This window comes from Schistocerca nitens, chromosome 4 (assembly GCF_023898315.1).
Source record: "Schistocerca nitens isolate TAMUIC-IGC-003100 chromosome 4, iqSchNite1.1, whole genome shotgun sequence".
NCBI classification, from domain to species: domain Eukaryota; kingdom Metazoa; phylum Arthropoda; class Insecta; order Orthoptera; family Acrididae; genus Schistocerca; species Schistocerca nitens.
In genome coordinates this window covers 175,747,426-175,763,952 of record NC_064617.1, presented here as the reverse complement: position 1 = coordinate 175,763,952, position 16,527 = coordinate 175,747,426, and the positions used below count along the sequence as shown (strand labels likewise).

At 45.8% G+C, this 16,527-nt stretch overlaps 1 protein-coding gene across 1 annotated transcript; it reads right to left on the bottom strand.

Annotated features, from left to right (window-relative positions):
* Nucleotides 1-321: 321 nt before the first annotated feature.
* On the bottom strand, nucleotides 322-15,885 carry LOC126252185 (ATP-dependent RNA helicase vasa-like). The gene is made up of 3 exons (XM_049953056.1): nucleotides 15,678-15,885; nucleotides 15,400-15,597; nucleotides 322-488 (listed from the first exon to the last, which is right to left on the bottom strand). The coding sequence occupies exons 1-3, from the start codon at nucleotides 15,883-15,885 to the stop codon at nucleotides 322-324; spliced, it is 573 nt and encodes a 190-aa protein (XP_049809013.1).
* Between the last annotated feature and the right edge of the window lie 642 nt (nucleotides 15,886-16,527).

Genomic DNA, 16,527 nt, shown 5'->3' with positions numbered 1-16,527 from the left:
TTTCACATCTGTCAGCACCTGCTTTCTTTGGGAGATATATGTTGGCAGAAATTTGTGGGGTGCGCCGAACTCTGAACCTGTTCCGCACTTGTAACTGGTGTTTATGTTTAAGTGAATGGAAGCACCATTCAGAAACTTAGCTTCCAGCTACTTTGTCGTCGGAAAGCTAGCTCAGAAAATTGGAAATTACTGTATGAAAAAAATGGAAGCATTTGTTCTTTCGGGGAGGAGGGGGAGACGTCATGAGACTCTCTCCCCTTTAGGTCCGCGCCGGGAAACGTAGCGCTCGGGACGACGTGGCAACAGCACGGACGAAGGGCGTCAAAACGGCGCTGTGGGGCCAACTGGAAGTCGTCCGAGTGAGCCGGGCCGCCGCCTCCGCCGCCGTCCCTGCCCCCGGCTCTGCCCCTCATCAGGGCAGCCGGTGCAGGCGACGCCGCTAATAACCCCGGCCCGCCACGCTGCGCCGGCTCGTTGCGCCAAATTATCTGCTCTCAGAGGGCCGCTCTATTAGCCGCCTTCCGCCTTTTACGCCATTCCGATAAGCTGGGACCCGCGCGTTCGGCCCGCCGCCTGCGTGTGGCCGCCGGCGCTTTTAATACACACGCCGCGCGGGCCGCCGCCGCCGCCACCTCCACCTCCACCCACACTCGACGCATCCCGTTGTCCGCCCCCACTCCTCACCACTCCGTCTCTCTCTCTCTCTCTCTCTCTCTCTCTCTGTCTCCCTTCCAACCCTACCCTCCACAACCCCACCCCTTGACTCTCTCTATCTGACTCTAGCTGCCCCTTTTCCCTTTCAGAGCCCTTTTCTTTCACCCACTCGGAAAAAAACAGCTAAACAGGAGACAACAAAAAAAAAATGCGAAATCTCAGAGGCAGGCCAGCGGTGGCGGTCCCCCGGCAGCGTCCAGGCCTCGCAGGGGGAAACAGCAGCATTTGCATAAAGCTGACGTCATTTCCCTTTTCCCGTTTATAGTTCCTTTCTGGTGCCGGATGCGACCGAACCTCTCCTCCCGTCTCTCTCTCTCTCTCTCGTCTTCCCTCCTTCTCTATAATCCGGTGTGGTCCTCCCTCCCGAGGGCTTTCGCCACCATCCCTCTGCCCTGTCCCATCCCACCCCCGCAAACACACACGCAAATGCGTTCGAGAGGCAGACGGAGAAGTAAGTAGAAAGATGAGAGGTCTTTCACACCACCCCCGCGCTCTGCTCGCACTTCGTTTGTTTTCTCGTTCGACCTGCTTCGGTAGGAATCGAACATCTCGCCACGGGGGCTGAGTTCCAGTTCTCACCCTTTGTTCCTATCTGGAATCCAAAGGCAAAGAAATTACAAAGTTAAAACCCCTCTCAGATTAGTTCCTTTATTCTTAATTATATTTATTTTCTTCGATTTGATAGATTTTACGCCAGGCCACGTAACTCTTCATCTCCGACCAAGAAGAATATAGTGGTAAAGGAAATTCTTCGATGATGTAGATATGTGGACTCATTGTCTGCTGCCAGGATAACAGGCTCGCAATTTCTAATTCGCGACCGCTTAAATATTAATTATTACAGGCGAGGCAAATTTTATTCGTGCTTGCACATCGGACTTCGTTGTGAGATAACAGCTACAGGCTCTGAAAGTGTTTGCTACCGCCAGTAGCGATGTGCTAGAGATTGTCCTTCGGGAAGCCGTTGTTTCAGAAAGCGCCAGAAGCACTTATAGAAACTGGAAGCTTTCGTTGGTCAGCTGTGAAATGGTAATTATTCATTTTCAACTAAACACACGTACACCATTTCCAATGAATACAATTATCATTAGCTAAGAATTACAAATGCTTAAATAGGCAGTGTCCTAGGCATAAGAGAGTAAAGTAACTGAAGCGGAAGAGAAGAAAATGAACAACGTACAAATATTCAGAGATAACATTTTGTTGACTTTCGTCGGAATTACTGACATAGATTAAAATTGCATTGTCTGCCCGTCAGTAAATAAAAGGTCATTTAATTACAGATTCCTAATATCATTTATAATTAAAAAAATACACAGCTTGATTTATCGCTTCAGGCAGCTTCTTCTCCTTTCCAGTAATTCTGGAATTTTTTAATACTTACTTAAACGCGAACACTGTCGCCTTTTACAGGAAGGAGTCCTACTTTTAAAATCTACATTGTTAGTTTGTTTTTTGACAAAGTACCTCGCATTCATTTTTTATGAGTTATGACAAAGTTTTTAATAGATATACAGCTGATTTTTTCCACCGAGTACAAACTCGAGGGACTGATCTATGAGAGGATACGGAACAGGAAATGTCTAATGAAGTTATGTCCGGCAATGCATGGTTTGCGTGATAGACTATTTATTCAATCATACTTCTTACAGAGACAGCGGTCTGATAAGCGCTGTAGCATGCGCTCACAGTTACAGTATCTGTTGAAAACAGTGCCTCAACGCACGCGTGTACGCGCCGCAGCATGTTCAGTCTCACACGTTCACTCGAACAGAGTCAAAGGCAACATGAATACGCTACTCCAGTGTCTCCACATCTGTAATGGGCTGTGCATACACGATACTTTTGAGATGGACCAATAACCAGAAATCGCACGGATTGAGATCAAGTAAACGAACAGGCCGTGCAACTGGACCCCCTCGTCCGATCCATCGACCAAGGAAGACACCGTTGAGGTGCGGCCGGACGTTAACGGCGAAGTGGGCTGAACACCGTCATATAGCAGCCACATAACCCTTCCAATCGTCAATATTACTTCTTCCAGCAGAGGAGCAATGTCACCCGCAAGAAACAGAGACAGTTTCGGCCTGTTAGGCGACGTGGAAGGAAGACTGGTCCCAGAGCACGGTCGCCAGTTATCCTGGCCCACACATTCCGGCTGCACCGCAGCTGATCATTCGCCGTCACCATACCGAGGTGGTTCAGCATAATGTCCGAAAGATAACTCCGCGTAAAGGTGGCCCCGTCTGTGAATGGGATGGATGACACAAGTCCCGGAATCGTGGATGGCTGGTGAAGAAACCAGAGACAAAGCAGCTCCCGATGTGGAAAGTCTGTCGCTAGTAAGCCGTGCTCACGCTCTAAGTGTTAAGAGTAGTATCAGTTGTCACGGAGAGTGTTCCACACGGTCGTCTGCCTTACCCTGTACTGGCGGGCCCAACGCCTGGTACTGACAAGCGGTCGTCTTCCCCAGTATCAATCACATTTTCGTCCAAGTCTGGTGTACGAACATGTCGGGTACGTCTTTCATGATTTTCTGCTTCCTGAAACGACCCTGTCCCAGAGAAACGGCGAAACACTGTTGCAGACATTGAATACCGTGTTTGTTGTCGGCGGGGATAGGTATGCAGATCCCATTCCAGATGTGGATACATTGGAGCAGCGTATTCATGCTGCCTTTGACACTGTTCGAATACAGTCTGGCAGATGCGAACGTGTGAGACCTATCTTCCCTCCGCCCGTTGCCATTTGCCTTTCCGTATGTAAACACCATGTCGGCAAGCTCTCGATTCGAATACGGAGCCGCTGCGTACGACTTTGCATCACATCCACTACAAGGTGAGTCAGCAAGAGAGTTGAATCGGACACAACATTATCAATTACTATGGCATGGCAGGGCGCTAGGGCAAGGCGTATGAGGAACAGTACCACCCTATAGGAGGAAACCATGCGTGCTGTAACTGTGGTTGCATGGTACAGCGCGTATTAGACCGGAGTTTCTGTAACAAAGCATGATTGAGTAAGTGCTCTCTAGCATGGAAACCATGCATTTCCGGACATAAGTTGATTAGACCTTTTTTGTTCCGTATCCTCAGAGTTTGTACACAGTGGAAAACATTATCTTGCATAAACAATGGCAAGCAAAACTTAGACGAAAGTAACGCTCGCATGATGTGTCATTGCCAAGCAACATAGCTCGATGCAACGTAGACCATATACAGGGTCTATCTAAGAAGAGTCGTCAGGAGCGTTTTTTATGGTGTTTTAGCAGATATTTGTAATTTAATTTTTGCACTGTATAGCTGCAGCCAGCCCAAATGAACAGCACTGAAACGTCTTCCATGCGACACCCATTGTCGGTGGAAGGCGTCATTTGTTTCCCGTTAGAATAAAATGGGTTTTAAAGCGGACTTTGACGTGCCCACTCGATAGAGCGGTCCCAGGTTAGTCTAGCGCGATATTTGTTTTATCGTTGTGTGTTAACTGAAACAGAAAAACTCGAAGAGAAACCAGTCCTACCACGGCGACAGACCTGCCCTGGCCCGCAGTGACTGCTAACGGCAATCGTCCAGTGCTGCTGAGCCGCTGTTGGCGTTCTGGTTTACTCTTCGAGTTTTACTGTTCCTGTTTATACATACTGATAAAACAAATATCGCACTAGACTAACCTGGGACCGCTCTATCGAGTGGAAAAGTAAAAGTCCACTTAAAAAATCATATTGTTTGTAACGGGAAACAAAGCACGCTGTCTGTCAAGACTGGGCATCACACTAACACGTGAGGAGCACTATTTGTATGGACAGACTGTAGCTACATGATGCGGAAACGAAATTGCAAGGATATGCTGAAACACAGAGAAAATGCGCCTGACGACTTCTGGGAGAAATGAAATGGCTCTGAGCACTATGGGACAACATCTGAAGTCATTAGTCCCCTAGAACTTAGAATTACTTAAACCTAACTAACCTAAGGACAACACACACATCCATGCCCGAGGCAGGATTCGAACCTGCGGCCGTAGCGGTCGCGCGGTTCCAGACTGAAGCGCCTAGGACCGCTCGGCCACAGCGGCCGGCCTTCTGGGACGGATGTGCTGTATATAAAGAACTTAAGAACTGAATAATTGAAAGAAATACTCACTGAGACGGTTAGAAACAACGCTTTTATTCAGAGAATAATGACATTGGTCGCTGCGATTTGTGACAGTCCGTTGGACATTACAAAAGATGGGACATTGGCTTTAATAACGTGTGTGATTACTATGGAAGGCAACGCATGTTCTGCAACGTGCACTCATGCTTCCCAAAAGATTGATGACTTCTCAGGTTAAGGCGTTCTATTCCGCAACCAGCAAAGTTGGCAACTGCTCGATGGTCGTTGATGGGTGTGAACGGGGTGTAGTACGTCTCTCCAACACGTACCACAGGTTTTCAACGGGATCTAAGTTGAAGGAACGGGGAGGCCAGTCCATTCACCGAATATGCTCTCGTTACTAGTGCTCCTCCACCTGCGCTATCGATACGGCAGCGCATCGTGCTCCATAAAAATCAAGTCAGGGCCCTGAAAAGACCCACCTGAGGAATAAGTACAGTGTCACAATAACGTCAACCGGTGAATGAACCGTAGCTCCTCCTTTCAAATAGGTATTTTTATTAGATTTTTCACTTAAATAATTGTGTGATTTGTGGGGATTTTTAATTACACTACCAAAAAAACTGAGGTCTACGAACTAATACCCGTCTGTGTTTAACCCATGCACAAAATATGTGCGTTAGCTACTCACAAAATTTTATTATGTCTCCGAATGCACAATTCGTTGATCAGAAATGAATAAGGAATATAATGAAGAAACAATTGAATGTGGAGAACCTGAAAGTCATAGTGCCTGACTGCAGGCACTCATGAGGTGAAAACACATCACAAAATGACGTCACAAATTTACCCTCTGAGAGTTAGCAGCAATCTGACACATGGTCTTTAATTAACCACCTAACGATCCCCTTAATAATGGGATCTGTGTTGTGTCCTGTCTACTCGTTGAATATGGGATGTGATCCGTGCTGGCCCCGGCTTGTGCGTTTGTTCAAACCTTGACTGTTACTCTGCCGTTTGTTTCTCACGGTTATTGCGGTTATGCCGTGGTTCTTCCTCTTTCTACGCCTGGCAGCAGAGGTGTGTTTCGATATTCGCATCTTGTACTATCTTTGGTCTGGTGCTTACAGTTTCCAGCTAGCTGGTGTGCGGCAGTCGGTCGGTTAGTGTGGATCAGCCAGGAAATCTCCGCGCGGCGCAGTGGGCCGGGCCCGCTGGCGGTCTCGACACAGTGTCGGAGTGTGTGGGAGCTGTTGAGATTGCTACGTGGTTCGTGGCTCAGCGACCAAGGACATCAAAGTTTAGTGGTGATTTAATTACCGAAGCCAGACTGTTCAAATTATGCCATTGGTTTTCATGGTTGGCTGTTGGGGGTATTCCGGTGAGCAACAGCGAGTGTTCGAGTTGGCGAAGGTTTGGCCACCATCCGGTGGAGTTTAACTGTATTTTGGGCATTTGAAGTCGAAGTACACCAGCGGAATTTTCTGCCTTGTGGCCGTTAGCGTTTCGGTTACCTGCCCTGGTCGCTGACGTGAAATTCAGTGACCGGGGCAGGTAACCGGAACACTAACGGCCACAAGGCAGGAAATTCCGCTGGTGCACTTGGACTCCAAATTCAGGCAGTGTCCTTTTCCTCACCATGTTGTCGCTGTCCAACACGGGTGTGTAGATTTGACAGCTTATGCATATTTGGTTATGGCTGGATACGCACTTTACGTTTTGGCTTTGGAGTTCCTTGCGTACCGGTCGGGTGGAAAGCAAGTCGTCTTGTCGGTGGGTCTCTTGGTTGGGTTGCCAGGAGTTCGGAAATAGTTGGGCCGACTACCTGTCTACCCTAAGCGAACGTTAATATTTAAAATGCAGACCGACCCCAGGAAGCTTCTGAGCGCCGCTGGGTGTAGTGCCTTTTCTTACTGGTGTTTGATTGTGTATTTTAATGGATCATAGCTGATGATCTGAATTTGATGCTTTTAGTTGGGTTTTAAATAATGGGCCTTCAGCCGTTTTAAAATTGAAAGTTCCTTACTTGTCAAATCTTGCATTGTTTGGGCCTTCAGTCTCCTTTCTTAAAATTATTTAAGGATAAAGCTTTGGGCCTTCTGCCTTTGAAAATTTATTGTAGTTGTACTTTTAAATCACGGGCCTTCATCCGCTTCAAAATTAAAATTCCTTACCTGTCAAGTCCTGGATTGTTCGGGCCTTCAGCCCCATTTGAAATATTATTTAACGGTTAAAACCTTACGCTTTCTGCCTTTTGAAAATATATTGTAGTTGTGTTTTAAATCATGGGCCTTCAGCCGTTTTAAAAATTAAAGAGGTTGTGGCCTAAAGCCATAAGACTGTGACATATTCAGTCGATAGTTAAGCTCGGAAATTTGCACTGTAATGTTTGGGCAATTAAATAAAGTTAAATGTGTTCGAGTGCAATTGACAGCCGCTCATTTTGGCCCCTTTCCACAATTCCAACTACCTGTTCTGTCCTGCAGATTTAACCAGGCGTTTCAGGGTGCGTAGGAAACCTTCTTTCTGAGATAGCTGGACAACAATTCAAGCAAATCGTATTAATGAATTTTTATTACAGCAAAATAAATGACAATAGTTAACTTTGAGAATTTACAATCGTGTGTCGCAAGCAATGGGCGACGGACAAAATAAGAAAATCTCTTCAATTTACACATCTCCTACTACAAGTGAAACAATTCAGTTGCTAGGTCGCTGCTGTAGAGCTCGTAGAACGGCTCCTCTTGAACTCGGGCCGCGGCCTGCGGCGCGGCGCTTATGTTCTCTTCGCCTAGAGGCCGGTGCTGTCTCGGTGTCATCCTGGAGAGGGGTCGGTCAGCGCCCTGTTGGCTGACGTCTTCTCCACAGCCCTCTCTACTCTACCGTTCCTGCCCGTCGTGCCGGGGCTTGACTTTTACGCCGGAACAGTCTGCTCATCCCTCCTCCCTCTCGATCCTCTCCCATCGTACGTGTAAATGCAGACACCCTCGACAGGTGATACTGCTCGACGGGCCACACGATCGAATCTCACATATGGTTTCATTTCCACACTACCACAAGTACATCAAAATCTTGGTATCCCTTTTGTAAGAAAACTGTCTTTTCTGATTTTACTCACGACACAATATGGGTAAGAATTCGTCATGTGGGTGTTATCGAAACCGGTCAAAGTTTCACACTTCGTGTATGGACGCATAGCCGTGAAATAAATGTGAGGACTATAGTTATCACGGTGAGACTGTTAAGGGCTCAGTTGTTTTCCGATAGATTTTAATCTGGTGTCTCAGCCTTTACGATAGAATTAAAGAGATCCTCGGCGGTCGTACAAAATTCGGCGGGAAAATTACTCATTAAGCTTAATAATTTTATAAATATATTACATCGTTGGGAGAACCAACGTTTACAAAGCTGTCCACCTAGTATGCATGATACGTGAGACAATCCAATAGCCGGCCGGGGTGGCCGAGCGGTTCTAGGCGCTACAGTCTGGAACTGTGCGACCGCTACGGTCGCAGGTTCGAATCCTGCCTCGGGCATGGATGTGTGTGATGTCCTTAGGTTAGTTAGGTTTAAGTAGTTCTAAGTTATAGGGGACTGATGACCTCAGAAGTTAAGTCCCATAGTGCTCAGAGCCATTTGAACCATTTGAACAATCCAATATTCTTATACCCTCAGAAGACTGTATTACCCCAATTCCAAAGAAGACAGTGACACACGGACGTATATACCATCTGTTTAACAGGTAGCTGTCGCAAAATGCTAATATGGATTACTTACAGAAGAACAGAAAGGCTGGTGGGGCTTTACTTCAGGAAGATAAATTTGGATTCCTCAGAAATGTGCTAACAGGCCAGGAACTACTCCCCCTCCCTCCCCTCCCCCCCCCACCAAGACTTAGCTTAGAATGTGGACTGTATAAAGTCAGACCTGATTTATAGCATTTGTATATTAACTGGAAGACATTCCTTGAAATTCTGAAGGTAAGAGCGATAAAATACCGCAAGGTACAGGTTATCTAAAACTTTAAGTCGAACGCAGTTATAAGAGTTGATTACTATGAAACGGCGACATTAACTGAGAATGAAGTGGGCGTATCTGGCGTATCTGCTATGTTATGTAGTCTATGCAATGAGCAAGCAGTGAGGAAAGTTATTTAGAAATTTGCGGAGGGAAATAATGTTTAGGGAGAGAAAACCAAAATATTATGATTTGTCAATGACATCGTAATTCTGTCAAAGACGGCAAATGACTCAGACGACCATTTGAACGGAATCGATACCTAGTTGAAAAGAAGTCACGAGATGAACATCAGCCTAAGTTATCTAATATACTCGACTTAAATCCGACTGGTTAATACTCTGAACTCGCACTCGGGAAGTCGACGGTTCAAAACCGCGTCTGGGTGTCCAGATGACGGTTTCCCTGATTTCCCTAAATCACTTAAGGCAGATGCCGGGAGAGTTCAAATCAAATGGCTCTGAGCACTATCGGACTCAACATCTTAGGTCATAAGTTCCCTAGAACTTAGAACTACTTAAACCTAACTAACCTAAGGACATCACACACACCCATGCCCGAGGCAGGATTCGAACCTGCGACCGTAGCAGTCCCGCGGTTCCGGACTGCAGCGCCAGGACCGCACGGCCACCGCGGCCGGCTGGGAGAGTTCCTCCGAAAGGCCACCGCCGCTTTGCTTCTCCGTCCTTCCCTATTCCGAGCTTGTGCTCCGTCTCCAATGACCGTTTTGTCCAAAGGATGTTAAACACTGATCTCCTCTTCCCTGCCCCCCCCCCCCCCCCCAAAAAAAAAGGTGAAGCTGAGAGAAGTAGATTAGGAAATGAAACACTTAAAGTAATAGATGAATCTTGTTATCTAATAAGTCAAATGGCTAACGAAAGAATACATACAGAGGATACGAATTCAGGCTTGCTACGGTAAGAATAAGTTTTCTGAATGCCAGAAATATCTTAACATTCAATATAAATATAAGCGTTAGTACGTCTTTTCTTAAAGTGTTTGTCAGGAGTGCAGCATTATATGGAAGTGAAACGCTGGCAATAAGCGGTTTAGACGAGAAGGGAATATAAGCTATTGAACAAGGCTCAAAATGGATGTATCAAATAACTAACGAAGCCGTACTGAATCGAATTTGGCCAACAAGAAATTTATGGTACAACTTCACCAAAAGAAGCTTTCGATTGGCAGGAACCATTCTCAGCTACCGAAGGTAATTTATTAATAGAGGGAAGAGTGTGTGTGTGTGTGTGTGTGTGTGTGTGTGTGTATGTGAGGGGGGGGGGCGGGATTTTCGTTGCGGAGGGAAACCAATGAAATAGTAAGCAAGTTCAAATAGATATAGGCTGCAGTTGCTATGCAGATAGGAAATGACTTGAGCAGGACTGACCACTGAGGAGAACTGTTATGTGGGAAGAATGATCATTTGATGTTTGTGTGCGAGATGCTGTTAGTCTAATTTGGTCTTCACTGTCTCCAAGGACGAAGAAAATTTGTAGCTTCTTCCTTGTAAACCGGCTCTTATATATTGTAAGTTGATTTTTGCTTAGTGTACAACGTCTTTTACGTTGTTCGATCTAAATAGGCAGTCTTTTATCGGAATTCTTAGTTACTGAAGATATTCATCAACGAGTCAAGCCATGTGCAGGATAGTATGTCTGACTAATTTTGGTCATAGCTATCATCACAACAAATATGGTACGTACGTTTCCTTTGTAAGTCCTCGTCGCTACTGCTGGGTAGGAAGAGTTGCCACTGTTTACACAGTTGTGTCCGATGGCCAGCTAACAGGATAGAAGAACGAAGGTTCTACAACACTCCAACAAATCAGAAACAAAGTCACACAAATGAGTTAAAAAGGTTTACTTATCTCTGTGACTGCCGCAGGGGTAACACCGGTTCCCGTCAGATCACCGAAATTAAGCACTGTCGGGCTGGGCTAGCACTTGCATGGGTGACCGTCCGGTCTGCCGAGTGCTCTTGGCAAACGCGAAGCAGCCCTTGTGAGGCAAACTGAGGAGCTACTTGATTGCGAAGTAGCGGCTCTGGTCTCGGAAAAGGACATGCGGCTGGGAGAGCGGCGTGCTGACCACATGCCCCTCCATATCCACATCCAGTGACGCCTGTGGGCTGAGGATGTCACGGCGGTCGGGCGATACCGTTGGGCCTTCATGGCCTGTTCGGGAGAAGTTTAGTTTTTTATATTTGTAACTTGTCAAATAATGAAGTCTTCAACATTGCATGTAATATAACACAAAAAAGGCCCTCAGTGGAGTGCAAATAATAGTAGGCAAACTTCGCAGTACATAGCAAATGAAATTTACAGCAACTGTCTGTTCACTTCTAAGAGTTCACTAAACGACGTTCCCTGTCTCACTCAGCCCTGGACGCTGATTTATAACCAAGTGGGCCACAGGTGCTCTTCTATCATACGAGTAGTTTCTGTCCGTTGTCGTCCGATCACTGGCGGATTGTACTCGGCTTTCAATTGGCCGAGGCGAAGTCGATATCTTCATCCTCAACGCCCGCTCTTGGCGCTGGTGGAACTCACGCAAGTGGCGAGTCTCTATGGCATTTGCACCAGCTCGCGTCTTTGCTCCTGTGTTGCTTTTGCCCTGGCTGTATCTTGTTCGGAGGACACTGCACTACCTCCTCCACAAACCGCCGCGCTGTCGTCACGTACGGCGGAGCATCATACCGACGGTGAAGGGGAGGCGAGGTTGTTGGAAACACTGTTGGAGCAGCGACCGTTGCTGTAGCCGATGCTGAGTCGTTGCCCGCATCCCGAAATCCGTCTTGAGACTGCGAGGCAACACCGGCCGAAAAACGACGCAGAGGGTGCGTCCTAGCATCATTGGCAGGGCATCTCCTTGATGGCATGAATCCGCAACGTCGATGTCCATCGGCTCGATGTCCGGAAAGAGCGTTCCCTGACCCCCACTCTGGGAAGGCCAGGAATCTGCGAACATACGAGAAGCGGCAGAACTTTGCAAGCGACAAGGCTGAATTTGCTTTAGGTGCCGCTTCTGCAGTCCATTGGGACCTCGAATCTGAAACGTACGCGAACCCGTGCTCCCATGATTTCTTCCTGCCTTGTTGTTGTTGTGGTCTTCAGTCCTGGTTTGTTGCAGCTCTCCATGCTACACTATCCTGTGCAAGCTTCTTCATCTCCCAGTACCTACTGCAACCAACATCCTTCTGAATCTGCTTAGTGTATTCATCTCTTGGTCTCCCCCTACGATTTTTACCCTCCACGCTGCCTCCAATACTAAATTTCTGATCCCTTGATGCCTCAGAACATGTCCTACCAACCGATCCCTTCTTCTGGTCAAGTTGTGCCACAAACTCCTCTTCTCCCCAATCCTATTCAGTACCTCCTCAAAAGTTATGTGATCTACCCATCTAATCTTCAGCATTCTTCTGTAGCACCACATTTCGAAAGCTTCTATTCTCTTCTTGTCCAAACTATTTACCGTCCATGTTTCACTTCCATACATGGCTACACTCCATACAAATACTTTCAGAAATGACTTCCTGACACTTAAATCTATACTCGATGTTAACAAATTTCTCTTCTTCAGAAACGCTTTCCTTGCCATTGCCAGTCTACATTTTATATCCTCTCTACTTCGACCATCATCAGTTATTTTGCTCCCCAAATAGCAAAACTTCTTTACTACTTTAAGTGTCTCATTTCCTAATCTAATACCCTCAACATCACCCGACTTAATTCGACTACATTCCATTATCCTCGTTTTGCTTTTGTTGATGTTCATCTTATATCCTCCCTTCAAGACACCATCCATTCCGTTCAACTGCTCTTCCAAGTCCTTTGCTGTCTCTGACAGAATTACAATGTCATCGGCGAACCTCAAAGTTTTTATTTCTTCTCCATGGATTTTAATACCTACTCCGAATTTTTCTTTTGTTTCCTTTACTGCTTGCTCAATATACAGATTGAGTAACATCGGGGAGAGACTACAACCCTGTCTCACTCCCTTCCCAACCACTGCTCCCCTTTCATGTCCCTCGACTCTTATAACTGCCATCTGGTTTCTGTACAGATTGTAAATAGCCTTTCGCTCCCTGTATTTTACCCCTGCCACCTTTAGAATTTGAAAGAGAGTATTCCAGTCAACATTGTCAAAAGCTTTCTCTAAGTCTACAAATGCTAGAAACGTAGGTTCGCCTTTCCTTAATCTTTCTTCTAAGATAAGTCGTAAGGTCAGTATTGCCTCACGTGTTCCAGTATCTCTACGGAATCCAAATTGAACTTCCCCGAGGTCGGCTTCTACTAGTTTTTCCATTCGTCTGTAAAGAATTCGTGTTAGTATTTTGCAGCTGTGACTTATTAAACTGATTGTTCGGTAATTCTCACATCTGTCAACACCTGCTTTCTTTGGGATTGGAATTATTATATTCTTCTTGAAGTCTGAAGGTATTTCGCCTGTTTCATACATCTTGCTCACCAGATAGTAGAGTTTTGTCAGGACTGGCTCTCCCAAGGCCGTCAGTAGTTCCAATGGAATGTTGTCTACTCTGGGGGCCTTGTTTCGACTCAGGTCTTTCAGTGCTCTGTCAAACTCTTCGCGCAGTATCGTATCTCCCATTTCATCTTCATCTACATTCTCTTCCATTTCCACAATATTGTCCTCAAGTACATCGCCCTTGTATAGACCCTCTATATACTCCTTCCACCTTTCTGCTTTCCCTTCTTTGCTTAGAACTGGGTTTCCATCTGAGCTCTTGATGTTCATACAAGTGTTTCTCTTATCTCCAAAGGTCTCTTTAATTTTCCTGTAGGCAGTATCTATCTTACCCCTAGTGAGATAAGCCTCTACATCCTTACATTTGTTCTCTAGCCATCCCTGCTTAGCCATTTTGCACTTCCTGTCGATCTCATTTTTGAGACGTTTGTATTCCTTTTTGCCTGCTTCATTTACTGCATTTTTATATTTTAATCCTTTCATGAATTAAATTCAATATTTCTTCTATTACCCAAGGATTTCTACTAGCCCTCGTCTTTTTACCTACTTGATCCTCTGCTGCCTTCACTACTTCATCCCTCAAAGCTACCCATTCTTCTTCTACTGTATTTCTTTCCCCCATTCCTGTCAATTGTTCCCTTATGCTCTCCCTGAAACTCTCTACAACCTCTGGTTCTTTCAGTTTATCCAGGTCCCATCTCCTTAAATTCCCACCTTTTTGCAGTTTCTTCAGTTTTAATCTACATGTCATAACCAATAGATTGTGGTCAGAGTCCACATCTGCCCCTGGAAATGTCTTACAATTTAAAACCTGGTTCCTAAATCTCTGTCTTACCATTATATAATCTATCTGATACCTTTTAGTATCTCCAGGGTTCTTCCATGTATATAACCTTCTATCATCATTCTTAAACCAAGTGTTAGCTATGATTAAGTTGTGCTCTGTGCGAAATTCTACCAGGCGGCTTCCTCTGTCATTTCTTAGCCCCAATCCATATTCACCTACTACGTTTCCTTCTCTCCCTTTTCCTACACTCGAATTCCAGTCACCCATGACTATTAAATTTTCGTCTCCCTTCACTATCTGAATAATTTCTTTTATTTCATCATACATTTCTTCAATTTCTTCGTCATCTGCAGAGCTAGTTGGCATATGAACTTGTACTACTGTAGTAGATGTGGGCTTCGTATCTATCTTGGCCACAATAATGCGTTCACTAAGCTGTTTGTAGTAGCTTACCCGCGTTCCTATTTTCCTATTCATTATTAAACCTACTCCTACATTACCCCTATTTGATTTTGTGTTTATAACCCTGTAGTCACCTGACCAGAAGTCTTGTTCCTCCCGCCACCGAACTTCACTAATTCCCACTATATCTAACTTTAACCTATCCATTTCCCTTTACAAATTTTCTAACCTACCTGCCCAATTAAGGGACCTGACATTCCACGTTCCGATCCGTAGAACGCCAGTTTTCTTTCTGATCCGAATGGGGGACTATTTTACCTCCGGAATATTTTACCCAAGAGGACGCCATCATCATTTAATCATACAGTAAAGCTGCATGCCCTCGGGAAAAATTACGGCCGTAGTTTCCCCTTGCTTTCAGCCGTTCGCAGTACCAGCACAGCAAGTCCGTTTTGGTTATTGTTACAAGGCCAGATCAGTCAATCATCCAGACTGTTGCCCTTGCAACTACTGAAAAGGCTGCTGCCCCTCTTCAGGAACCACACGTTTGTCTGGCCTCTCAACGGATACCCCTCCTTTGTGGTTGTACCTACGGTACGGCTATCTGTATCGCTGAGGCACGCAAGCCTCCCCACCAACGGCAAGGTCCATGGTTCATTGCGGGGGTGTGTAAGCATATTTATTCAAAAAGAATCCCATGCTAACTTCAGTCATCAATACATCTTGCAACCACCACCAAAACTGTATGCACGCAGTTTTCACAAAGTACTGTGGAAGGAAGAAGTAACCACTCCAGCCTTATCTTTAACTGATAAAGCAGTGCATTTCTTTTTTTCAAGCATGTTCTATGATCAGGAGCGTTTACTGTGGCAGTAACAGTATTTACAGTTTCATCATATCTCACCTAGACCTCTGGCTGCAACAGCAGTGGCCACAAGAATTCCCATTCGTCCACTCTTAAAATCATAAAGCGCTTCTTCTCTTTGACTTTGAAGGCGATCACCATGAATACTTGTTGTTGGAAATTCTGCCTCACATAAAAATGCTGCCAAAAAATCTGCAATCCTTTTTGTTTCCACAAAAACAAGTACCTTCTTGCCACCTGGAACACAATATACCCTTGCAATAACTGCTTTTTTTTCTTTTTTTTTTTTACACACACACAGAATGTAACTCACAAACCTTCTTCCCTCAGTATTTCTGTAAGTTTTGCTCTCCTGTCAAATTTAGATACTTTGTAAAAAATCTGTTCCACATCACTACAAGCACCACCAACAATCCCAACAGCCAGAAATAAGTAGTTGGACAGGAATTTTGTTGCTAGTCTCTGAATTTCTTCAGGGAATGTAGCGGACACCATAACTGTTTGACGTTCTCCCGTAGGAACCATTCCTCCCTTATAATCTCTAAAAGACAGGTCGGTTACTCTGAAATGTTGGCTAACTGGAGTTTGTAGGCGCCGATCGCAGCGGGGGTGGAGCAAATGCAGGAGCGTGCGGTGGCATCGCCCAAGTAGCAAATCTGCGGGCGTAGGACCGTTGCGGGTATGGGAGCGATAAGTGGACAAGAAGCGAAGCAAGGATAGTTCACGTGGATGATGCAAGCGAAGTTTGTCCATTTGCTGTTTGATCGTGCGAACAAAACGTTCAGCCTCACCATCCGATTGTGGATGGAATGCTGCTGAGGTGAAATGGCGTATGCCGTGCGCTGTACTCAAAGCTTCAATTCTGCAGAGACAAATTGAGGACCGCTGCCCGTGATGAGCAATTCGGGCAGACCTTCGGTGCAATGAACGGACTTAAGTGCTTGCCCGATGGAGCGAGATGTTGTCAGTGGCATGGGAACAACAAGGGGGAATTTACTATCTGCGTCGACAACTACTAACCAGCGTGTGTTCCAGTGAGGGCCAGCAAAGTCTAGTTGCGCACGCTGCCAAGGTGTCTCTACCTTGGGCCACTCAAAAAATCGTTGTGGACGGGCGGCTTGATGTTCAGAGATCCTTTATACTTGCGCGTCCACGCCAAACCATGTG